Raw genomic sequence first — 24,655 nt, 5'->3', positions numbered from 1 at the left:
AACTTGAGTAATTTGACTATTTTTGTTGTTACATTTCTTGGGACTTACCCAATAACTCATGTGGTCAAACCCTGTGGGTTGTGCCACTGTAGTTGAGAGCAACTGTATTGACGAAAATCACAATAATATGTAAGCTTTTCATTACTTGGTTATAACTGCATTACTATATTTGTAACTGCCTTTTAGTTTATTCTTAATGCTAGTGAGCACTTGACATGATTTGAGAGCTGCAGAAAATAGCCCAACCACCACCAACACGACTTTATGAATAATAATGCATGGGGTATGTCTGACTACTTACTCTAGACCTACCGTAGACATTACTAATCAATTCTGGCGTTCGTTCCTATTAGGCTTGCATGCAGCCTCAGTATCCTTCTCAGCCTCATGCTCCAGAGAGTGTAAGACTGGCCTCAAAGATGCAATGTATTTGCTTTTGTTGATTGGCTTAGAAGCTCTTGAGGTTCGTTCCTGTTCATTTCCTGGTGAAGAAGAAATGGCCTCCAGGATCTGGCAAGAATACGGGCCCTGGAGCAGCCTTGAGCATCTGGCTCTCAATTTCAGCATTCTTTCTCTCCCTTTAAGAAGAGGTGAATGTGATGAGAGGCACAGGCTGTGAGGCCTCAGGCTTTTATCTCTGGCAATGACATGGGCAGCGTGACATGCAGGGTAATGAATTGCCCTCTTTGCAGAAATGAATAAGTTGTGGTCGGTGATGCAATGATCAATTTGCTCCATCACGTTAAGCTGCCCATTCATCATCCACACCTGCTGTCAGGAGCCCAGGGCCGCTGATATTGGCCCCAAGCCTCTTCCTCAGCTAGCTGAGCAATCGCTGTTGGAGCTGCCTCCAAGCTCAAGGCTGCCTTTGATTACAGCTTCTGAGGAGGGGCCCAATTACTTATTGCTCAGCTACCGGTGACTCTGAAAACAAGGGACATTTGTGCTGACCTGGGCTGTGGAGATGCAGCCTAACAAAATGTGAAAGACCCTCTGACAGGGATCCAGGTGGCCTGTCTTATTGTCTCATAGTGTGACCTTGGGCCAGGCCATGTCATTTCTGTTCCTTAGCTTCTCTATTATAAAAGGAAGGGGTGGAGGAGGCTCCCAGTTCTCCATCTCTGACCCAATAGATCTGCAAATGTCTGTTACGGAAAGGATGGTTTGTGATTTTAACTCTCCCACCCACTGAGGCAAATAACAGCATTTGTTAGCTGGGATGGTTTGGCAACAGTGAATCAGTTCATTGGCTTAACTGAAAATAAGGGGTAATTATCACATTTTACTGATGAGGAAACCGAGGCTTAACAAGGTTAAGTGGGGTCCCCAAAGCCACAAAGAGAGGTTGTGTTATAGTCACAATTGAATCTGTATCTGCTTGACTTCTAAACCCTTGCTTTTTCCACTGCAAATTGTTCTGGCTAGAGAGCAGGCTATTAAGATATTCTAGCCAAGCTGATTTCCTGAGAGTTCTGCAGGTACCAGGTGTTGCTGGAGCTCAGTGTCTGCTCAGAGGAAGGCAGAGAGACCCGGAGGAACCCAGAATGAGACACTAATATTTGCATCCTTCGTTTCCAAGTTAATTTTCTAGCTCCTGGTTAGGACCTGAGTTACAGAGACCAGGCAGCTGTCCAGCAAGAATGTTGACAGGTTTTCATTGTCCTCTAGGGTAGCTGCTGCCTAAAGAATATTGATTTTTTTTTTAACAACAACAACAAAAAAATGGGTTCGCTGTATTGAGCGTCTCCTGAGTGCCAAGCCCTGCACTATGTGCTCAACACTTGATCCTTGATGGTTTAAAGCCTCAACAATGTGATCAGGTTAGTTGTTCACATTCTTGGATAGAAAAACTGAAACTCAGAGCAGATAAGAGACTTGTCCAAGGTCACTTAGCTCATCAGTGGCAGAGCTATAGCTCGATCTGTATCCATCAGTCATTTGTCCATCAAGTCCAGTGGAGTAGAAGGGGTCACACAATGGGCTCAGAGGCAGAGAACCTTGTGCTAGTTCACACCCTTGACCTGTCCATGTACGTATGGACATGTAAGCTTGGATGGGTTACATAGGGCTTGGATTTCTTATTTTTTTTAAGGGTTTGGTGTTATTTTTAAAATAGCAGAGATTCTAATAACAGCAGCTACCTTTTATTCAACTCTTATTATGAGCTGGCATTCAGGTGTTTCATTTCATTTCATTTCTTAAAACAATCCCATGATATAGCATCATTATCCCTATTATATGTGTCCAACAACTGAGACTAGAAAGGGAATATAACTTATTCCAGGCCACAGTGTTAGTGAATGGCAGAGCTAGGATTCTCTGACCTCAAAGTCAGAGTTCTCAGCTACTTAGTTATTCAGGAGAAATGTTTCTTAATATGGAATGTGCAGATAAATCACCTGGGGATCTTGTTAAAATGCAGATTCTAATTTGGTTTGTCTAGATTGGGGCCTGATAATCTACATTTCAAATAAGAAAGGGATGCCAATGCTGCTGGTCCAAGGACCACACTTTGAGTAGCAATGCCCTGGAATCTAGAGCAAGCTTGGCAAACTTCTTCTGCAAAGAGCCAGATGGTAAATATTTCAGGCTTACTGGGCCATAAGTAACTACTATTACTTTGTTGCAATTATTCAGCTTTGCCATTAAAGCAAGATACCCGTCATTGATAATATGTAAACAAATGGATGTAACTATGTTCCAATAAAACTTTATTTATTAAAAAAAACAGGTGATGGGCCAAGTTGGCTCATGGAATATAGTTTGCAAACATCTGAGAGAGTTTCCAGATCCTCATTAGCTTCCATCAGCCTCATTCATTGTCTTTTCATACCCACCACTCTGAATAGTCTAATGCAGTGGCTCTCAAAGTGTGGTCCATTGATCAGCAGCATGAGCATCCTTAGGAACTTATTAGACATTCAAATCTGTAGGCCCCAACCAGACCTACTAAACCAGAAAACCTGGAGGTAAGCCCAGAAATCTGTAGTTTAACAAGCCCTCCCAGTAATGGTTATGTGTGCCAAAGTATAAGAACTGAGAAAGAATTGACATTTCTGAAATGTAGGCAAGACCTCGTGCCTTCCACTTTTGGCAGAATGAGAAGGCACAAGATGACAGGGATGAGGACTTGAAATCTGGTGTCAGATAGAGCTGTATTGAAATATTGACTTTTTCTCTGATTAGCTTTGTGACCTTGGCCAGGTAGCTGAGGCTCTGGGAACAAACCACAGCTTCTTCCTTTGCAACAACATAAGAATATAAAGTGTTAATGAAGGCTGAGGAGTCAATGAAATGAGTTGATGCCCACAAAGGATTTGGCCCAGTCCTTGGTTCATAAAAAGTGCTCATGAAATGGAAACCATTGTCCTCAGTATGATGAAGAGAAGTCCTCTAAATAGTCCCAGATGGACTGGTATGAACTGTCAAATGAAGGCAACTGGGGGCTTTTGAATTTGAGAGCAGAAATAGTAAATGAGATCAATTATGTTGTGACTAAACATACCGCATAGCCATTGGCTTAGCTGTTTAAATGGACTAAGAGCCAGCAGATCCCATTCACCCTTCTGGGCACTCTAGCGAATGCTTGTCAGTTATTATAGTAAACCTTGATTTGTATCTTCTGAGCAGGGCTCTGGCCCAGTAGATGCACTGTGTGGTTGAGGCCCTGCTAGAAGTGGAAAAATTACCAGCTTTGGATCCATGTAGGCAAAGATTTGAACCTCCTGCTGCGCTAGCATCTGACTGTGTGGTCGTAGCAAGTTGTCTCACCTTTCTGGGCTTTATTTTCTCTTCTATAAAATGGGGCTAGTGTTAAAAACCTCATGGGGTTGTTGTGAGAGTTACAAATGTTGTCATTTATTTTTATTTTTTCAGTATACTGTGTACCAGGCACTATTTCTGTGGATATAATGAGCAAGAGAAATAAGCCATCTCTGCTCATGCAGGAGTTTCAGCTTAATTGGAAAACTACACAAGAAACTGCAGTCCACATGCTCTCATGGGGAAGGACAGGAGCCTCTTTCCGGAGAGGCTTGCCCAGAATTTTCCAACATTGGCTGTACAGCAGAATGAACTGAGAACTTTAAAAAATGCCACTGCCTTTAGTACCACTGCAGACCAACTAATCAGAACTCTTTTTTTTTCTTTTTTTTTTTTTGTTTTGGGGGGACAGAGTTTCACTCTTGTTGCCCAGGCTGGAGTGCAATGGCATGATCTTGGTTCACCGCAACCTCTGCCTCCCGGGGTTCAAGTGATTCTCCTGCCTCAGGTCCCAAGTAGCTGGGATTACAGGCACGTGCCACCACGTCCGGCTAATTTTGTATTTTTAGTAGAGATGGGGGGTCTCTCCATGTTGGTCAGGCTGGTCTCGAACTCCCAACCTCAGGCGATCCACCTGCCTCTGCCTCCCAAAGTGCTGGGATTACAGGCACGAGCTACTGTGCCTAGCCAACTAATCAGAACTCTTGGGGCAGGTCTTTTTTCACACACACACATATATATATATATATTTAACTTTTTATTTAACATAATATCAAGCTTGCAGAACAGTTGTAAAATTAAATATAAAATATTGCCACTTCTTTCAGCATTGTACTGGAGGTTTTAGTCATGGAAATTAGGCAAGAAAAATAAACAAAAGACATCCAGATTGAAAAAGCAATAAAACTATCTCCATTCATTCATGACATGATTTTGCATATACAAAACCCCAAGGAACACACACACACACACATACAATTAAAATTAATAAATAACTTTGGCAAGGTTGCAGGATATGGGGTCAATGTATAAAAGTCAATTGTATTTCTCTACATCAACAATGAACAAACCAAAAATAAAACTGGAAAACCAATTTCATTTACTGTAGCATCAAAAAGAATAAAATACTTAGATTTAGAAATACGCTTAACAAAATAAGTGTAGACTTCTACATTAAGAACTACAAAACAATGCTGAAAGAAATTAAGATCTAAATAGATGGAAAGACATCCTATATTCATGGGTTGAAAGATCTAATATTGTTAAGATGGCAACAATCCCCACACAGATGTACTGATTCAATACAGTCACTATCAGATTCCCAGTGAATTTTTTTTTTTTTTTTTTTTTTTGCAGAAATTGAGAAGCTCATTCCAAAATTCATATGAAAATACAAGGAATCCAGATAGTCAAATAATCTTTAAAGTTGCAGTATTGAGGCTGGGCGTGGTGGCTCAAGCCTGTAATCCCAGCACTTTGGGAGGCCAAGATGGGCGGATCACGAGGTCAGGAGATCGAGACCATCCTGGCTAACACGGTGAAACCCTGTCTCTACTAAAAAAATACAAAAAACTAGCTGGGCGAGGTGGCGGGCGCCTGTAGTCCCAGCTACTCGGGAGGCCGAGGCAGGAGAATGGTGTAAACCCGGGAGGCGGAGCTTGCAGTGAGCTGAGATCAGGCCACTGCACTCCAGCCTGGGCGACAGAGCCAGACTCCGTCTCAAAAAAAAAAAAAGAAAGTTGCAGGATTCGCATGTCCTAAGTTTTCTTCTGCTTTTTTCCCTGCTACTTTTTCTCAGTCTCTCTCTCTACGAATGCATGTAAATATGTGTGTGTATGTTTTTATATACACACGCATACACACACATACACACACACACTTTTTTCTTTTTCTTAACTGGGAATAAGGTAAAGAAACACACAATGCTTTTTGTTTTCTTAAATACTTTGGGGCACATTGCTTCAAAAACTAAGATATTTTATTTTATAACTCTAATATAATTACTGACATCAGGAAGTTTCTATTAATACAGTACTATTACCTAATCTATACATTTCTTCAAGTGTTCCACTAATGTTTTTATAGCAAAAGAAAGTTCCAGCCCATGTGTTGCACTCCGTTCTCATGGTCTCTTGGGAATCTTTGAATTTGGACAGCTTTCAGCCTGCTTTGCTTTTATAAGCTTGATGTTCCCAAGGATATAGGTCAGTTATTTTGTATGGTGCCTCTCAATCTGGGTCTGTTTCATGTTTCCTCATGCTTAGATTCAGATTATGTGTTTTTTTGTTTGTTAGTTCTATTTCTCTGTCACCAGGCTGGAGTGCAGTGGCATGATCTCGGCTCGCTGCAACCTCCGCCTCCCAGGTTCAAGCGATTCTCCTGCCTCAGCCTCCTGAGTAGCTAGGACTACAGGCACGCACCACCACACCCAACTGAATTTTTGTATTTTTAGTAGAGATGGAGTTTTACCATGTTGACCAGGATAGTCTCAATCTCTTGACCTCGTGATCCACCTACCTCGGCCTTCCAAAATGCTGGGATTACAGGTGTGACCCACTGCATATGGCCTAGATTCAGATTATGTATTCTTGACAAGAACACCACAAACATGATGTTGTAGCTTTCTCAGTGCATATCAGGAAGGATGTGATGTTGATTTGTGATGTTAACTTTGGTTAAGGTGGCATTGGCCAGGTTTCCCCACTGTAAGGTTATTATTTTTACTTTGTAATTAGTAGACTACTTGTAAGGAGATACTTTGAGGCTATGTGAATATTCTGCTACTCTTCAAATTTTCCACTAGTTCGAGCATGCACCTGTGATTTTTTAAGAGATCGTCAGGTTATACGAATGGAGTCACGTTTGAGAACCACTCACTTAAACTAATCTAAAGAGCCAAGATCTGACCTCCTGGAAGACGAGATATTTAAACTGAGGCCGGAAGGATGAGTAGGAATAGCCCTAGTCACTGGAAATTGGTGGGCATGGCACAGGGAGTAGATGTTCTAGGATCACAACAGTCCTAGAGATAAGCAAACATAAAAGATACCTAGAAATAAGCCAGGTCCAGCTGGCCGGCAGAGAGTATGATGCAGGATGCAGGCAGCAGGTGTAAGCAGGGGGCATGCCAGGAGTTTGGACTTCTTACAAAGGCAAAGAAAGACCATGAAATGAGTTCAACCAAGGAAATGATGTAACAATTTTTGTGCTGAAAAAACTATCCCCTGACTGCCATGTGGGGCCTCAATTTGAGGGTGGCAAGAGTGAAGTCAGGAAGTGCACTGAGGAGGTAAGGAAGTGTTAAATGCCTGGAGAGAGGAAATGATAATCGACTACAGCAGTAAGATGGGGATCGGCAGATACAGCAGCACCGAGACACAGAAGCACTGTGTGGAGAGGGTGAGTGTGACCACTGGGAGACGGCAGAACATGACGACAAAGGAGAAAGGGCTTCTACACTGGATGTGTGAGATCAGATAAGGCTTCCTGGAGGAGGTGGTGTATGCCAAACCCTGATGGATGAGTAAAACGTAGCCAGATAAAGAGGCATGTGTTGCTTGTGTTCTAGGGAGAAGGACAAGAGTTATGAGGACCTAAAAGCACTCAAGAAGGCGGGAACCTCCAGAATGGAGCACGAGGATGTGACTGGAGAGAGAAGCAGGGCTAAGTCCTCAAGGGCTATGAGTGTCACACTGAGAAGTGTGGGCTTTATCCTCATAGCAACAGCAAGCAGAGCAGTGGAAGGGTCTAAAGCAAGTTTGTAGTTTAGAAGAATCCACTCCAGCAGCTCGTGGAGGATGACCTGAAAGGCAGGGGTTAGGGAGGCAGGACGAATATCTAAGGAGCCTATTTGCTAAAGGTATGGAAGAAATAGCTGCAGGGGGTCCACAAGTGCAGATGCTCAACACTGGAAGCTGTCACCATAACTCCCAGCTCAGAAAGGACAGCCAGGCAGACCCATTGCAAGCCTTAATTGGGGTCTTTTCTGTAAACCTTCAGAGAACAGGTTAAAAGTTGAAGAAAACACCTTCCCATGCAGAAGACAGCAAAGAAAACAAACTGTTGGATGGGGATGGGGAGAAGAGAGAAAAAGCAAGGGTCTCGCTCCGGTGCAGAATGAAGACAAATGGGCAGCGAGTTCCGGAGAATACATCCTTTCTCCGGAACACTTGCCTCTCCATCAGGGCCACGCAAAGGCCTGTCAGGCGCGAGCAGCGCTTTTGTGCGCGTGCTGGCTGCTCTCCCGTTGCCATGGCGATGGGGCCATAAGTCATGTCTGCTGGTGCTGCACAGAGACGCTGTGATTTATGCCTGCCTCACTGGGATTGTAAACTTTTTTTTAATGTTCAAAATCCGTCACAGCCAGGGAGGGCAGGGTGTCTCTGGCTCACTTTGGAGGAGGGGAGGTGTTGTCAGACCTTGCCTGACTCTCTGCCAGTGATGCTCCTGCGAGTCCCGCAGCTGGGGTCGCTGGACCATCTAAGCCAGGCTCTGCAGAGCTCCCTTTTGACCCCAGCCGAAGGGTTTCAAAAACCTGAGGTTGATGCTCATTGCTGAGGCCAGGCTACTACCTCAGGAGTATCCTGTATTCAATTCTTTGTTTTGCCTCCCCAGGCTTACACTATGCATGCCAGCTTTTTATGCTTTAATTTGGCTTAATAACTTGTACTATATCCCAGCCTCTTTACAACTGGATTTCTAGCAGGTGCAATGGAAAGAACGTGGGTTTGAAATTATACCTTCTAGGCCTGACATTTTTTTCATCCATTTAATAGGACTAATATAACTTCATCTAAGGCATGTCTTCTCAACTTTAGCCTTTTGCTATTGGGGGGTTGGATAATTCTTTATTTTCTTGGGGTGGTGGGCTACCCTGGGCATTGTAGGGTGTTTTGCAACATCCCTGACTTCTATCTACTAGATGCCAATAGCACCCTCCCAGTTGTAACCCCCCAAAAATGTTTCCACTGATTGCCAAATGTCTGCTGGGGGACAAAATCCCCGTCTTTAAAACCCAGTTTAGAGATGAAGCAAGTGAAGATTTTCCTCTAGACCTATTGTATTCTCAGCTTTCACAGGAAACCAAAATTTCCTCCCAAAGACCAGGCCAACCATGCCTTCTAGATGCCATGTTTACCCCACTGGACCAGAGACCTGCACAGCTGACTCAGCCCCTAGAACTTGTGAAGTACAGTGTGTGAATCCAGCCAGATCCATGTCATGAATCTCCCCAGGCTGCCCCATTTCAATACAGTTAACTCAATCTGGCCACACCTAGGAAGAGACTGCAGGGCTGAAAGATGCTATAAGGGGAGGAGAGAGGGAGAGGTGTATGCGGAGCTATACTGTATGCTCCAGGGGCTCTGCATCTAGAATGCCTTTAAGGTGTGGCATAATTTGCTAGAACTGGCAGGGATGGTCATGCACCCTTCCCCCAAAACCATTCCCATTCTTTTTTCTTTTATTTCTTCCCCCAACCCAGCCTTCCACCATTTTTTATTTTAGTAAAATACACACAACATAAAATTTACTATCTTGATCACTTTTAAGGTATAGTTTAGTGGTATTAGTGTATTTATATTGGTGTGCAGTCATCACCACCGTCTATCTCCAGAAGTCTTTCCATCTTGCAAAATGAAACTCTATACCCATTAAACAATAACTCTCCATTTACCCCTCCTCCAACTCTTGGCAACCACTATTCTACTTCCTGTTTCTAAGATTTTGGCTACTCTAAGTACCTCATATAAGTGGAATCATACAGTGTTTCTCCTTTTGTGCCTGGTTTATTTCACTTAGCATAGTGTCCTCAAGATTCATCTATGTTGTAGCATATGTCAGAATGTCCCTTTTTAGGGCTGAATAATATTCCGTTAGATAATCTGATGGACAGTTGACTTGCTTCCATGTTTAGCTATTGTGAAAAACACTGCTATCAGTCTCATATTCTTTTTGGAAGCATCTTTGAGTCTCACTCCAATGACTCAATCATCATATACTTAATGAACACTTATTGGAAGCAAAACCTTAGGAAGGGCAGGTAGAGTATGCACAAAACAAGAGTCACAATCATTTCTGAAAGGCATGAGTTTAAAAATATCCTAATGAAGGATTCCTACAACAGATCAAAATCTGGACTCAATAATTGTAATATAATGACAACAACAGTAGCCAATATATTTATGCTAAATGGATCATGCATCAATTCACTTGATTCTCAATAGCATTTGCACAAGGTAGTTACAGTTATTCCTATATTGCACATGTGGAGAATGAGGCAGTGGGAGGTGTTAACTTGTCCACTGTTACCCACATAGTGAATGGTAGAGCTGGGATTTGAGGCAGAACATTTAGCACCACAGCCTGTACCGCTGATGGGATGCATTAGGCTAAAGGGTTTCAGCTGGCAGGGCTGCTGCTTCTTCACTACTCTGTCTCACTTACTTTTCTTCCTCTGTCAATTCTGGGAAATGTTGTAGTTCTACTCACCTGGGACTTGTTCTCTCTCTGGAATACCCCAGCATGGGCATCCTATCTACACACTGCCTCCCCAGTGAGGACCCTATGTCTTCTGCAGAGTCAAGGAAATTAAACAGGGAGTTCAGAGGGTGGCCAGTCTGACTAAGCCAACAGGAGAGAGACTGGTTCCCTCTGCCACTCCCAAAGTATGTGTGTGTGCTTTCAAAGATACCCCATAGGAACCAAATCCCTCATTTTCTGATGTTTGGTTTAACTTGTGTAGCCTCTAAGCCGTGATGGACTAATCTGGTATTACTTGATGTCTTCAGGAATGCTGGTCCTGAACTTGCTCCTACTTGAATAGTGTTGGAGAGATTGTAGAAATAGACTTCATTTCTTAAAGATTTATGACATTTGTTCACGTATTAACGTCCCTGGGAAAACTGCCAGCAAGGAAATCAATGAAGCAACTTCATTTATAATAGGGTTTCTCAAACCTTTTAAATTATGGAATCCTCCTTTTTAATTTTGTTGCATCTACTAACCCCAAAGTACTAGTGTTAGTTGGAACCACTGTGAGATAATGTGTGGTGTCACAATATAATACAATAGGCACTGGGATGCAAGAAATTTTGATAGGGCTGTTTTGATGGTAGAGTGTTTATAAGTAAGAGGATTGAATGATACTTGGAGATAGTGTAAAGGTGTTTGTTAAGCAATTTAGTAGTAATATCAAAACATCTTCGTGAGCATACCAACAGAGCCACATAAAATTAATGTCATTGCAATTTTCTATATCCTCTCTCTGAGCCATTTACTGTGCTTAGAACTCAGAATGCAATGATGGTTAAGATTCAATCCATGAACTCCAGAAACACATAGATTACCAGGTGAGGACAGAAAGGGATACTAAACTACAATTGACTCCAGTGCAATATAATGCAATGCCCTGACCTTTACATCTGGAAAAAATATTTTAGCAGTATGAACATACCAATGAGGTGCCTATGATTCTGGAGGGCACATTCTCAAAAGGACGCTCAGAGGAAGTGATGCTTCTGTAAGACTGGGATGGATGAAGAGTAGTGTGCTAGGTACACCGGGGACTGTGAGTGTTGGGCTATTTTAGGTAGAGGGAGCGTACTGGAGAAGGCAAGGAAAATGGAAAGTGTACAGCATTTTGAGGAAATAGCAACTGGGGACACGGTGGGAGATGAGATCAGAGGGTATGATGGCCAGATTGTGAAGTGCTATTGAATGACGGCTGAAACAGTATGGATTTTTATTTTGAGGCAGTTGAAGGTGGAGGAGGGCTCTAAATGGTTTTAAGTAGGAAATAGCCATGGCCCACTTGGTACAGCGGTTGGATTGGGGATGTGCACAGAGTGTGGTGGGGACTGAAAGCAGTGAGACTATGTACGAGGTCCTGAGTCAGAAAGTGTCCATGATGATGGAGAGGCACGACCATTTTTGAGTATATTTTGAAGGTAGGATGAAAGAACTTGGGACTTTCCTCTATCTGCTCCTCCAAACTCACTCTCAGCTTATCCTTCTCCTGCCTTGTGCTCAGGAGGCTGACTTTGATGGATGGACTTTATGGGCTCTTAGAGTTGGCTTCTCTCTGGGTTCAGCAAATGGCAGCATCAGCAGGAGGTTTGGTAAGAAGTGGTTGGGTACAGTTGGGACATTTGTTTTCCTGGCTCTTTTGCTGCAGAGTCACCATGAGCTGTGTGTATCCCTTGACTAAAGGCCACAGTTCCATGGCCTCTCCATATTTTTGTAACTTGATCCTCACCTTGACCCAGACACTCGCCACAGGGCACTGCAGATCTCTTGTTGTTTTTCTGGAACCTTCCCTCAATTTTGTGCATAGTCCCCTTTCAAATCTCCCCAAGCTTGAGCATGCCACCTGTTTCTTGCTGGGATCCTCTTTGATATTAGTCTCCTTGTTTGGTGAGAGGGAAAGGAGTTAAACCTAAGGTACAGATAAATTAATTATTCATTGCCATATCCAACTCATCTTTCTGACTAGACTGCCCTGGTGTGTGCGTGTGTGCATGTGTGTGTGCGTGCTTGAGTGTGTATGTTGTCTACTGGGTGGTTGATGCCTATTGGGCAGAGTGAGATACACTAAGGGAAACATGGTTCTACTCAGCTGCAATGAGTGGGCCTTAAAAGGCAGAATGATTTCTCATAGCTTATCTTGATCACTGTCCCTGAGCTGCTGTCTGCATAATTGAAAATATGACCTGTTTAGGTGAGACAAAGTGAGGCTTTCCAGGAAACACTGTGGGACCATGGCAGGCAACGAAGCAGGAGGCAATGAGATGTCTATCAGCAGAAGGTAGATTCCATCACTCAGGACTGTCCATGCAATGGCAGAGGATAGAAAATATGTATCAGAAGGTCCCTTCCAGTCTGTGAGTTTATAATTGTTTAAACAAGCCTTTGAAACTATAGGGCACAATTCAAGGGCCCTATGATGTGGGTAGTTTGTTTATAGCTTAGAGTGCTCCCTTTTAATATAAGCGACAATGATAGTGCCAGACAGTATCTAGGAAGCACCTACATGGATGCCTTTACTTTGCTACAAGCCAGAAATTTATTTCAGGAAATGTATTGGCACCAAGATAAGATTATCCAAATATATCCTCTGAGATAGCATAGATGGATGGAAACTTGTGGATAAGACAGTTCCATTTCAAATTCATCCTCAGCATCTCCATTCACATGACTGTCCTTTCTCTCATGTCTCAGCAACAAAAGTTGTCTCTTCATTTTGTAGGGGAACACAATGAGTTCATGACATAGGAAATAGGGAGGACTTCTAAATACCATCAGGTTCAGAGATGGCAAACACATGACCTTTCTGTTACAACTCCCCGTCCAACACTGAAGGTGGGCAAATGAGTTCATCATGACACTTTTCCCAGCTGAGTCTGTTTGCAGTCTCAGAAACCTTCCCAGCATATCTTAGGCAGCTCCTAACCATGTATCTGAGTTGGCATGTAGGCTGGTTAATGGCTGCCATCTTTGATTTAGTGCAACCTGTTAGATGAATAAACTTCAAAATCCAGGGAGAATTTTGAAGACATGGGTTGGAATAGATTTGCAGTTCATGGTCCTCTCAATTATTACCATAACTGTATCTGTACATTGTGACCCTGTCGCCTAATGATAGATGACTAAGCCAGGGTTGGACTTCTAACATGTGACAGACTTCTCTAGGATTTTTCAAAAGGAGACTCAGGGAAGGGAACTGTTTCTCCCTGGTGGTAAGAGTCACAAAGAGCTTGGGGAGTCATGAGTATCACAACCCCTATCATGACAAGATAGGGAGTATGGAAAGAAAGTGGTTAAACAATAGAAGAGAATGAAGCCCTCACAGAATGATGCAGAGAGGAAAAACAGAATCCTAATACCATCTAACTCCCTCAACCTTCTTCATTCCTGTGGCTGAGCTGATCTCTTGCCCTTCCCATGATGTCATTCCAATACAGTTATCATTAAGCTAACTTGAATTGGGTCTCAGTCCCCTGAATCCCAAACCATCCTGATGAATACAGAGCAGAAAGGGCTTCCATGCAGGAAGTGAGGGAGGTGCCATGGAATGATGAATGGGTGGATGGATGCAGTCTTGAGGTCAGAAGTCTATGTTCAAATTCCAATTCATCCCTTTACCATCTGTGCTGCCTAAGGCCTTATAATGTCAGCTTCCTCATCTGTGAAATGGGAGATAAAAATAGCTTCAATATCAGAAGATGACTGTAAGGATCACTTACAGGAAGCTGAGCGGGAGGCCTCTGCCCAAAAATGCTACTGATCGCTGTCTCCAGCTTGGGGTCAGGCTTCAAACCCAGGTATCCTGACCCCCAGCCCAGCATACACGCCAAAAATCATACTTTCAGGTGTCTTTCTCTTTAATCTAAAGATCTGCAGGCCCGTCTCAACATCAGAAGTCCCCTTTTAAAAATGTTTAACTTCTAATGCAGATATAACAACTCGTTTCTCAGTTTCACTGTATCTGCAAAGCTTTCTATAATTCAACATCAAATATTTATTATTACATTTATTACAGTTTTAATAATTTAGCATCTCCTGCATGTAAGATAGAAGCTTAGCTAACTGGTTCCCCTTTATCCAGCCTGGGTCACTTCAATATTTATATTCCAAAGTCTCCATTTGAGTTTCACTTAGCAGAGGCTGTGTCTTGAGTCCTCTATCTGAGCTGACAGTTGGTGTGTGCTACAGTCTCCCCAGTGGCGAAGACTTACAGAAATTTGGTGCTGAACAATGTTTGGAGAGATTTACCAAGCCTGGGCAGAAACTCATCCTAATAGATTTCACTTTTATTATGATTGCTAAACTAAAATGGGGAAAAATATATATGTCTCCAGGCTCACTGGCTGAATGACAGGCAGCGGGGCTGGAAAGAGTGGAGGGCATAGGGTAGATCCACCTGCGAGGAAGCGTGGGGGCCTTTATAGTAATGTTTCTCAGAGGGGCTTCATTTTCTCTTTAAAAAAAAAAAAAAAAAAACAAAAAAGGTGGGATATGCAGGTACCCGCAAACTTGTAATCCCCATATTCCATGAACCTAGCTGTGAGTTACCCACAGTCTTTCCCCTTCCCCATTTAATATTTCACCTCCTGCTTGTATAAAGAATATGCACATTTAATAGACCAAATGCTCAACAAAGAGTAAGATATGAAGTCCAATGAGCCTATTCCTCCATCTTACAGAGAATGCCCCTTCTTTCGCAACAGCCAGCATTTACTGAGCGCTCACAAAACATCCTGAGTTGAAATCCTGATTCTGCCACATACTACCCATGTGACCTTGCATGAGTGACTTAACATCTTTGCGCCTCAGTTTCCTCATCTGTAAATAACAATAACTACATCATTGAGTTGTCGTGAGGAGTCAGAATGAAAACACGTAGAGCACTTAGACATTGACATCAAGCAAGTGATCAATAAATGTTAGTGATTATTATTAATGACTATGGGGCTAAAAGTTTAAATGTGTTCTCATTCCATTCTCAAAAAAACATTCAAAGATAGAGGGTGAGTTATCTTTCAGATAGGAAACTGAGGTTCAGAATTTACCTTACCAAAGGTCAGCTAGTCAGTGGTGGAGCTGGGATTTGAGCCTAAGCAGTTTGGCTCCAGTGTCCATGCTATTCACTTTGCCCAATACCTCTTCTGTGTTTCAAGTAGGTAAGTGGGTTCCCTATTAAAGTTCTGTTGCCCTTTGGGAAAGACACATTTGTGTGAGCAATCTGTGAGAAAAGGAAAAGTTTAGAGGAAGCATGATGGACTTGAGATTCTACCTGAAGAAGCCACCCCTCTATCAACATGTCTACTGAAAAGGAAAGCACACTTCTAGGTTGCCTACAATGCATGCACACACATGCACACATATACACACATGCACTTATTAATGAAATCTTGCAGAGCTGCAAAGGCAAGAAGTCAATTTCGCTCACTTCCAACAGGAGAGAGGTATCTTGAATATCAAATGATGTAAGACTGGTATCAAGGACCTTCCCCCTAGACTCTGCTGCCTGGATCCTTCGCAACCCAAGTGCCCCCATGTAATGCATCGAGTGACTGGCCCTGACTCCTGCCTACTGCACATGTCCTGCGCCCCGACCCTCCCTTCTGCCATCAATGCCCTTGCCATCAATGCACAATGTGATCCAGAGAAAGGAGGCACACATCCCTTCTTTATACTGCTCTGTACCATGAACTGCATCTTTTAATCACTGACCACACTGCATCATATGGTTGCTTCCTTAACTGTACTATAATTCTACAATTCCTACTACTTCTAAAACTTCTTATTCATTGAACATCAGTTACATGTAATATACTGTACTAGTAATACTATACACATTATGTCATCCTAATAACCACCGTATGAGAAAAACACACTAATCTCCATCTTCCTGATTCTGACATTGAGGCTCAAAGAGGTGAACAAACTTGGCTCAGGTTAATTCTACACTCTTTCCTACTACTTCTCTTTCTGGTTTTTCTACTTCTAGAGCCTAGCACAATGTTCATTACATGGAGAAGTACCTGGTGTGCATTTGTTGAGGATAGCACCTGGAGATACATGGCCCATGTTTCCAGAATGCACTATATCTGACTAGGGGTGCTGGTGTCTGGAGCAGTCACACAGGAACATCTGCTGGGGATTCTAGAGCAGTGAGTGAATACACTACCCTCAAGTGCCCCTAGAGTCATTGCTGACTCTGCTAGTCCAGGCGGTTAACAGCTGAAAGAAGAGAGAAAAGAGGAGAGAAAAGAGCATGCATGTTCTGTCTGCTGTCCTTCTCTCCCTTCATCAACTGCCATGCATCCATTGGCACTACACTGCAGCCAAACTGAAATGGAAGTTCCTCCTGGCCAGGCGTGGTGGCTCACGCCTGGAATCCCAGCCCTTTGGAAGGCCGAGGTGGGAAGATCACTTGAGGTCAGGAGTTTGAAACCAGCCTGTCGAAGATGGTGAAGCCCCACCTCTACTAAAAGTACAACAATTAGCCAGGCGTGGTGGTGCATGCCTGTAATCTCAGCTACTGTGGAGGGTGAGGCAGGAGAATAGCTCAAGCTTGGGAAGTGGAGGTTGCAGTGAGCTGAGATGGCACCACTGCACTCCAGCCTGGGTGACAGAGTAAGACTGTGTCTCAAAAAAAAAAAAAAAAACAAAGTTCCTTCTTAGGCATGCCACACTTTGCCAGTTCAAGGCCCTGGGCCTTGCCCATGAATAAAGCATCTCTGGGATTTTCGTATTCAACATCTATTTTCTACCTGTCCCGCTTTTTCACTGGGGAACTATCCTACCTGAGATCTCAATCCAGGTGGTTAAGGTGCCCCTCATTCAACCGTGGTTTCAAGGGTAAGATGGTGACCCAGGTCTGGCTACTTGAAGCGCTTTGTCTTTTGAGAGATTGATGTGGGATATTGGCAAAGATCCCAAAATAGGCCAAAGAGAGGCGTCATAGCTTAGAGATGAGGAACACGGACTCAAGAGTCAGACTCTCAGGATTCAAAACCTGGTTCTGTTACTTACTGGCTGTGTGACCTTGGGCAAGGTACATAATGCTCTCTGTGCCTCGGTTTCCCCATGCATTAAATGGAGCTAATAATGAGTGAAGATTAAATGAACTTATTTCAGTAAAGCACTTGGAACAGTTCCACCTAAGTAAGGATGTGCGATTATTGCTGTTCCTCAGTACCAGGACTTCTGCATAAACCACTGGGAAAGGGGGCATCTGATTACTTTGGCAATGCTTAATTGTGGCTGTAAGCCTGGAGAGGTCAGTGAAGAGTGTGCTTGAAAAAGAAAATCAGAAAAACAGAATGTACCAGAGAAACACAGAGATGAAGGACGAAAAGAAACAGGAATAGTGAATCCCAACATTTGAGAACATAAAAACCTTACTATGCCAAAAGCCATTGGCACTCTGGACTTTTCAAGCCCTCATATCTTTTGTTTTCTACTTAAGCCAGGTGATCCATTCCTTGTTTGCTACTGAGTGCATTTGTACTCAAACTTTAGTGAGCGTTAGAATCACCTGAGGATTTCTTCAACCAGAATTCTGGGCCCACCTCCAAAATACCTAATTTAGCAGGTGTATTATTACATAGATTCTGTGGCTGCTGCAACAAATCACCACAAACTGGGACGGCTTCAAACAACCAGAAATCTGAAATCAGTATGCCTGGGCAAAAATCAAGGTGTCAGCAAGGTGGTCCTCCCTCTGGAGCATCTGGGGAACAAGCTTTTCTTTGCCTCTTTCAGCTTCTGGTGGAAGCTGGCATTCTGTGGCTTGTGGTTGCCTCACTTGGTCTCTAACTCCATCTTCAAATTGCCCCTCCACTGTGCATGTCACATCTCACTGTGCTTCTTTCTTCTAAGGGCACTCATTATGGGGTTTCAGACCTGTCCAGATAATTCAGAATAATCAACCTATGATAAGATGCGGCGTAACATCTGCAAAGACCCTTTTTCCAAACAACATAATATGTATAGGTTCTAGGAGTTAGGATCTGATGATACCTTTGGGGATCATTATCAGTCTATACTAGATATGAGAATTTACATTTCTAATATGTTTCTAGGTCATGCTAATGCTACTGGTCCAGGGAATACACTTTGAAAACCAGTGAGCTAGTGACTTCCTGCTAACACTTCAAAATTTGGCATAGAAGCCGTGAGTCCTTTCTTTCAACCTCCAGGTGGGTTTGACCACCTCTGATTTTGTGTCTTTTCTCTGCCTTGAACTTTCCCTTTATCTTCTCCAACTGTCACAAAGTATGACATTTTTTGTTTGCAATTTTGACTCATTTAATGCACTGAAATCTTTGTCTTATTTTTATATCTCTATTACTTAGTTTAAAATATGGTAGGTGTTCAGTAAATTCTCAGTACTTGGAATTGAAAGGCCAAAAGAGCAAGGAGATATTCCTAATTCTATTCAGAACTAAGTCAGTGTGAAAACTGTCACCAAGTGAGCCATACCAGCTCGCACTCTGATATCCCGTTATTCTTTCAACATTGTTCAGGAATTAACAGTATTTCACCATTTCATTTTCATTGAGTTGAGATCACAGAAAAATGACTGAGGGGCTCCAAAACTGGGCTTTGTGGGTGATTATTATTCCAACTATAATAGCTATTCTCAAGTTTCTCTTATAAGAAGAACCTGCTCCAGGTGAAATTGTGAAAAAGGCCCAGTATGCAGTAATAAGTGTTGTTTCTCATGCTTCTCCCTCCACAAGCATCTTTTATTCCATCTCTCAAGTCAGTCTCTTGTTTCATGCTCCTTGCTATGTCATGAAACTCCTGAAAGCAGAGGTGGACTGTATTCATCTCTGTATTCCTATGGTACCTGGCACAGTATCTGGTACACAGGAGGGGTCCAGCTAAAATTTTTCAGAATTAAAATATATCTGTATGCAATTCAGCTAGAGATTCCCTCTTCCACCTTTGTAGCGGGCATCATTAGTGTCTCAAATGCTAAAAATCTCATTCCCAGCAGCTTCCTGCTAGGATAGGCTGGAGAATGGGAGCTGTCCAGGGGAGAGTTTTCTTTTGCCCTTCAACCCCTCACACTTGAAAGCCTTCCCCCTCACCTTAGATTGCACAAAGCCAAAGCTTAGCCACAGTTCTTGATTAATTGGCAATGTTCTCTCTCTTGAAAATATTTGCCTAATTCCCTCAGTCAGATGCATCTTTCTTTTCCAATCCTTTCCAGTCCCCTAGGGCACTCTATGTTTACCACACATGTGCCTCTTCATTCATTCTATAACCATGTTCATGTACATAAAGCCACAGACCTAGCATACTGAACTGGAATTTATAGACTCATTTAAGTCTCCCCCAAAGCCCATGACAAAGTGGTTAATATGCATCCTCAATACTGAGCAGATATTGATTTTAAGATGCACCATAGGTTGTATGTAGCCTTTCAGCAAAAACATGAGAAAGTAATGAAAAGATAAAGAGAACAAAAGTCACTATGTTACAATAACAAGCATGATAACTAACGTTTCTAAAGAGTTCACCAAGTAGCAAACTCACTGCTTTACATGTAATATATCACTTAATCTTCATCACTCCATACATGCTATGAGGTTTTTATTTCCATTATTCTCAAGGGGAAAACACAACTCCAGAAAAGCTCCTGCAGTAAGCAAGTCATGGAGCTAAGATTTGCACTCAGGAAATTTGCTTGAATTCCATAGCCTATGCCCTTGGACAATAAACTTTATGTTTAATCAAAATATAGAATACACAGAGAAAAGTGTGAAGCTCAGTGAATTTTCACAGAGTTAAAACACTCATGTAACCACCAGCCATAACAATCAATCAAACATTATCAGCATCACATAAGCCCACTCATAGTTCCCCATGTCACCACCCTCTCCATCGCCCAGAAGTAATCCCTATCGTTTCTTCTAACATCATAAATTAGTTTTCTACTAATTAGTAAAACTAGTTTTTTTGTTTTTATATAAACATATTAATATTATTTTGTGTTTGGTTTCCAAAATTATGTATTATATTTGTTAGATTCATCCAAGGTGCTATATATGGTTACTATGTTCTTTCATATTCATTGTTAAAGGCATTCTATTGTGTTATTATTCCATAATTTATTTATCTAATTTTTCACTGACGGGTATTTGTATTTTTTTTTCTAGCTTTCTAGCAGTACAAATGAGTGCTTCTATTTGTATTTTTGTAAGTCCTACTTGTGGTACACATTTCCATATTTCTGTTATACATACCCTTATGGGTGAAACTGATGGGCTATAGGAGATATAGGAGACATATACCTCCAACTGTAGTAGATACCACTCCACAGGTTTACATAGTGGTCATACTTATTTATATTCTCACTATAAAAATATGAAAGCCACAGTTGTTCCATATCCTTCCTAACATGTGTTATCATTAGTTATTTTAAATGTAGCTGCCTTGGTAAGTCACAGTCTGTACATTTAACTACTAAGTTGTTCTCCCTACTGTAGTGTGAGATCTCATCATTGTCCAAGAATTTATCACAGATTAAAAATCAAAGACTCAACTTGCAATGCACGTTCAAGCTTCCCTTTCCAATCCTACTGTAATGCTTACCTTCCGTTTCCCTTTGACTCTGCTTTTCCACGTAGTCTTTCCTCTAATCTCTCTGTTGTGATTCCAGGGCAGTATTATTGGCTATCTATAATTATGATCTATTATTTATTAAATTTCTAACATATCATCTGACTGGAACTTGTTAACTCTCTAAACACCCATGATATGCTTGCCTGGGCTATGTCATGTCAAACAAGGTTTATTAGTGCAGCTTGGAAAACTGAATCTACATAGTGCAGATTCTCTCAAAAGGTGATGATTGCAATCTTTTATCCCCTATTGCAGGTCAGGGATTGAAATGTGGCTTCATCTCTTACTAGTGAAGGCATTACCTCTATGCCTCAGGTTTGTTTATTTATTTTTGAATCTGAAAAATGAGCACCACCTCATGGAGCTGATGTAAGAATGTAATAATACTATTGAAGTATTCAGCACTTAGAAAATGATCAATGGATATGAACTATTACTATTATTATTACCTTCTGTGAGGAAGGCACTGTTATTATCCCCATTTTGCAGACAAATAAACGAAAACATAGAGAATTAAACTTGGCCACCATGATGACACAGTTCACACTTGGTAGAGATGGAATTCTAAAGCAGCCCTATCCAACTCCAGAGTATGTGCCCCCATCAGCCAGTCTGAGAGCTGCATTGTCTGAATCTTCACTGAAATCATGGATGCAATGTCAACAGGACAGAACTCTGAGGAAAGCTAGTCAAGACTTTCTTTTCAGCTGATTTCTAACAAAGTAACTGTGTCTCTTTAAGAATAGTCTTTTAAACCAGATGGTCCTTGCTTTATCTTTAAAATATGCAATGCGGAGAGACCTTAGCACATGCTTTACTAAAACCTCAGATACTTTAATTCTATCAAAAATGAAAACAATGGTAAATATCAATGAATGAGTAGGTGAATGTGTATGTGAAGCTATTTTAGTTCCTAGTAATCACTATTTTATATCCTAAATGCCATCTCTTTATAAGTCTATTCTTTTTAAAACATCTTTTTTTGGGAAATGCTAATAGCCTAAAAAAGCATGATAAGTTCATCCCTCCCAGTGAAAGCTGACAAGGTAAGAGTAAAAACATCTTAAAGTAAGAGAGTTGGGTTCTAGGAGCTTTCTGTCAAGATGCCATAGAAATACTGATAGCATCGTGATTTAGAATGACCCAAGGCAACTATGGAGCTGTTGAAAACAGTCACTGGTAGTTAGGGGGGCCATGATATAATTCTAGTTCACGAACCAATAAGCTGTGTACAAGTCAGTCTTAGAAGTAAAACTACTCTATTCTTGGTAACATTAGAATTTCTAGAATGTTTCCCCTAATCAAATTGGGAGAAATAAACCCTCCGCTAGAAAGCTCCGGAACAGTGCTAAGATCAGATCTAAGATCACAGACTTAATTAAATCAATAAACATTTAATAGATGTCCAATATGTACTAGGGGCTAGGGATTAAAAAGCTAAATAAGTTCTTTTCCTTGACCTTGAGAAGTGCACCATAATGGGGTAGAATGATATGTAAGCATCTAATTAGTACGCAGTAGAGTAAGTCTATAATGAAGTTAGCTACAAGCTGTAGGATAATGTAAAGTGAAATGTAGTCTCCATGCTTTTATAAGTTAAGAACAAAAGATTTAGCCTGGACAATTTTTTTTTTTTTTTTGAGATGGAGTCTCACTCTGTTCCCCAGGCTGGAGTGCAGTGGCTCAATCTCAGTTCACTGCAACCTCCGCCTCCAGGGTTCAAGCGATTCTCCAGCCTCATCCTCCCAAGTAGCTGGGATTATAGGCACACACCATCACATCAGGCTAATTTTTGTATTTTTAGTAGAGACCAGGTTTCACCAAGTTGGCCAGGCTGGTCTCGAACTCCTAACCTCAGGTGATCCACCTGCCTTGGCCTCACAAAGTGCTGGGATTACAGGTGTGAGCCACCATGCCTGGCCTTTAGCCTGAACATTTAAAATTCATAAATTACCCAAAGTACATCTCATGGACTACAACAGAAAGCATCCCATTTTCTAAACTGTTGCCTTTGTGACTCTTCAACATACTGTTAAGTAAAGATAAGATCATTAATGATCCCGTGATGAGCTAGATAATGCGTCAGCCTCTCTTATATTTAATATAAATCTAAAAGGAAAGCAATAGTGTTGAAATGTAAGGCACTGAGCCACAGTGATGGAGGTCACATCTAAGAGTTTGGGAGCACGGAATATTTGACAGTGTTCTTTAAGTCAACTAAACAGCAAGAACACTCCTTAGGAGTTCCTGTGGTACTCCAACAGGGGGATTTCCAAGGTTTTAAGAAGTACTTGTGCAGAGAACTGGAGACGATTCCCTACCTGACGTCTGCAGGGTCTTCCGTGACGAGTACATCGGTCTTGCAGCTGGCCAGGGGGTTGATGGACAGCTCCACAGGCGGAACCACAAAGCTTTTGCTGACAGGAAGCCAGAGGCCTTGGCCCAAGCTGAAAGTAGACCTGCAATGTAAGAGTTTCCATTGGGGAACTCCCTGGGAAGCAGAGAGCAAACAGACAAAAGGGGCCCCTGTTCCCATCCCTTCTAGGACAATTTCCTACTTCTCCACCCATGTCCCCTGCATTATTTAAGGAATGATGTTGGCCAACTTTCTCCAGACCTGGATGATCATTTCTCAAATCTGTTAAACATGTAGCTCATGAATTGCTTTGTGTTACTAAGTTCCTTTTCCTGATTTACTAGTGGACTCCGTGAGGATAGGGACCATTGCCGCTCTGATTTTCGAGCAGTCCTGACATACAGCAGGAGTTCCACAAGAGACTGCTATGTCAGCAGGGACAGTCTGGCACAAAGGTTAAGAGCACGGACTTTGAATCAGTTTGAACTAAAATATGATTTCCAGTTCTGCCACTTAATTTGTTGTATGTCTTTATCTACATGTGTATTGAAGTTTTACACAAGATTTTGTGGAGGTGGTGGGAGGAGGTTCTATGGTTACAGAATATTTTTAAACCACTGGACTTAATAATCAGTAATGTCTCCTCCAGTTCAAGTATCTGAGTCTATAAGTCTAGCTGCCAGACAAATGGGAATTAAATTCCCATAGCAACCTGGGCCATGATGGTACATTAGTGCCAGGGAGGGTTCTTTTGTACTCTGTGCAGCTCAGAAGAGCACAGGCTCAATAGTCTAAGGATTCATGACCACATCTTCCTATCAGTCCTTTCTCCATTTCCCAGAATTATGCCCAAACAAGAAAGCCAACTCACCTGAGAATCTTTTCAGGGGCTTGCTCCCCTGTCACCAGATCATAGCCCCTCTCGAGTGTCGTATAGGGCCAAGGTCTACGGGAAGAAGGAGAGGGGAGAGGAGATGATATTAGTCAGAGGCAGGTAGGATTCGCATGTGGCCACTGCTCTAGAGTAGCTTTACAAACAACCACATTCTGCAGAAATAATTACTGGGCAAGACTATTTATATTATAAAAGAATGTCTTCAATTTACAGAAGGATTCAGCATTTTCATAAAGTGTACATGTCCATTCAGGAGTCTGTTTAAAAATGTTATTCTTTTTCTTTGTCAGTCTACTTAAGAAAGTGTTCATTGATTACTTTGTTTGGGTGGGTGACTTAAATGTCAGCCTTTGTTCTCTAGAATATTCATCAATCATGTACCTTTAATACTAAAATGTGATTTCATGGGAAAATAGGATTCATTTCCCATTGGGTTTTGCAGGAACACTACTGTTGCAGAGAAAGAGTCCTCTTTGTGGAGATGCTTGGGGCCTCTGTTAACA

At 42.0% G+C, this 24,655-nt stretch overlaps 1 protein-coding gene across 1 annotated transcript in view; it reads right to left on the bottom strand.

Annotated features, from left to right (window-relative positions):
• The window catches only part of ASTN2 (astrotactin 2), a 982,181-nt gene that overhangs the window by 517,652 nt on the left and 439,874 nt on the right, over positions 1–24,655 (bottom strand). Inside the window, exons 9-10 of the mRNA XM_011950063.1 lie at positions 24,129–24,203; positions 23,223–23,360 (exon numbers count right to left, since the gene is read on the bottom strand). Of these exons, the coding sequence (XP_011805453.1) occupies positions 23,223–23,360; positions 24,129–24,203 (213 nt within the window). The remainder of the gene's footprint in view (positions 1–23,222; positions 23,361–24,128; positions 24,204–24,655) is intronic.

The sequence above is a fragment of the Colobus angolensis genome, unplaced genomic scaffold (genome assembly GCF_000951035.1).
Source record: "Colobus angolensis palliatus isolate OR3802 unplaced genomic scaffold, Cang.pa_1.0 Scaffold301, whole genome shotgun sequence".
NCBI classification, from domain to species: domain Eukaryota; kingdom Metazoa; phylum Chordata; class Mammalia; order Primates; family Cercopithecidae; genus Colobus; species Colobus angolensis.
This window is presented reverse-complemented; position numbering and strand designations above follow the sequence as displayed.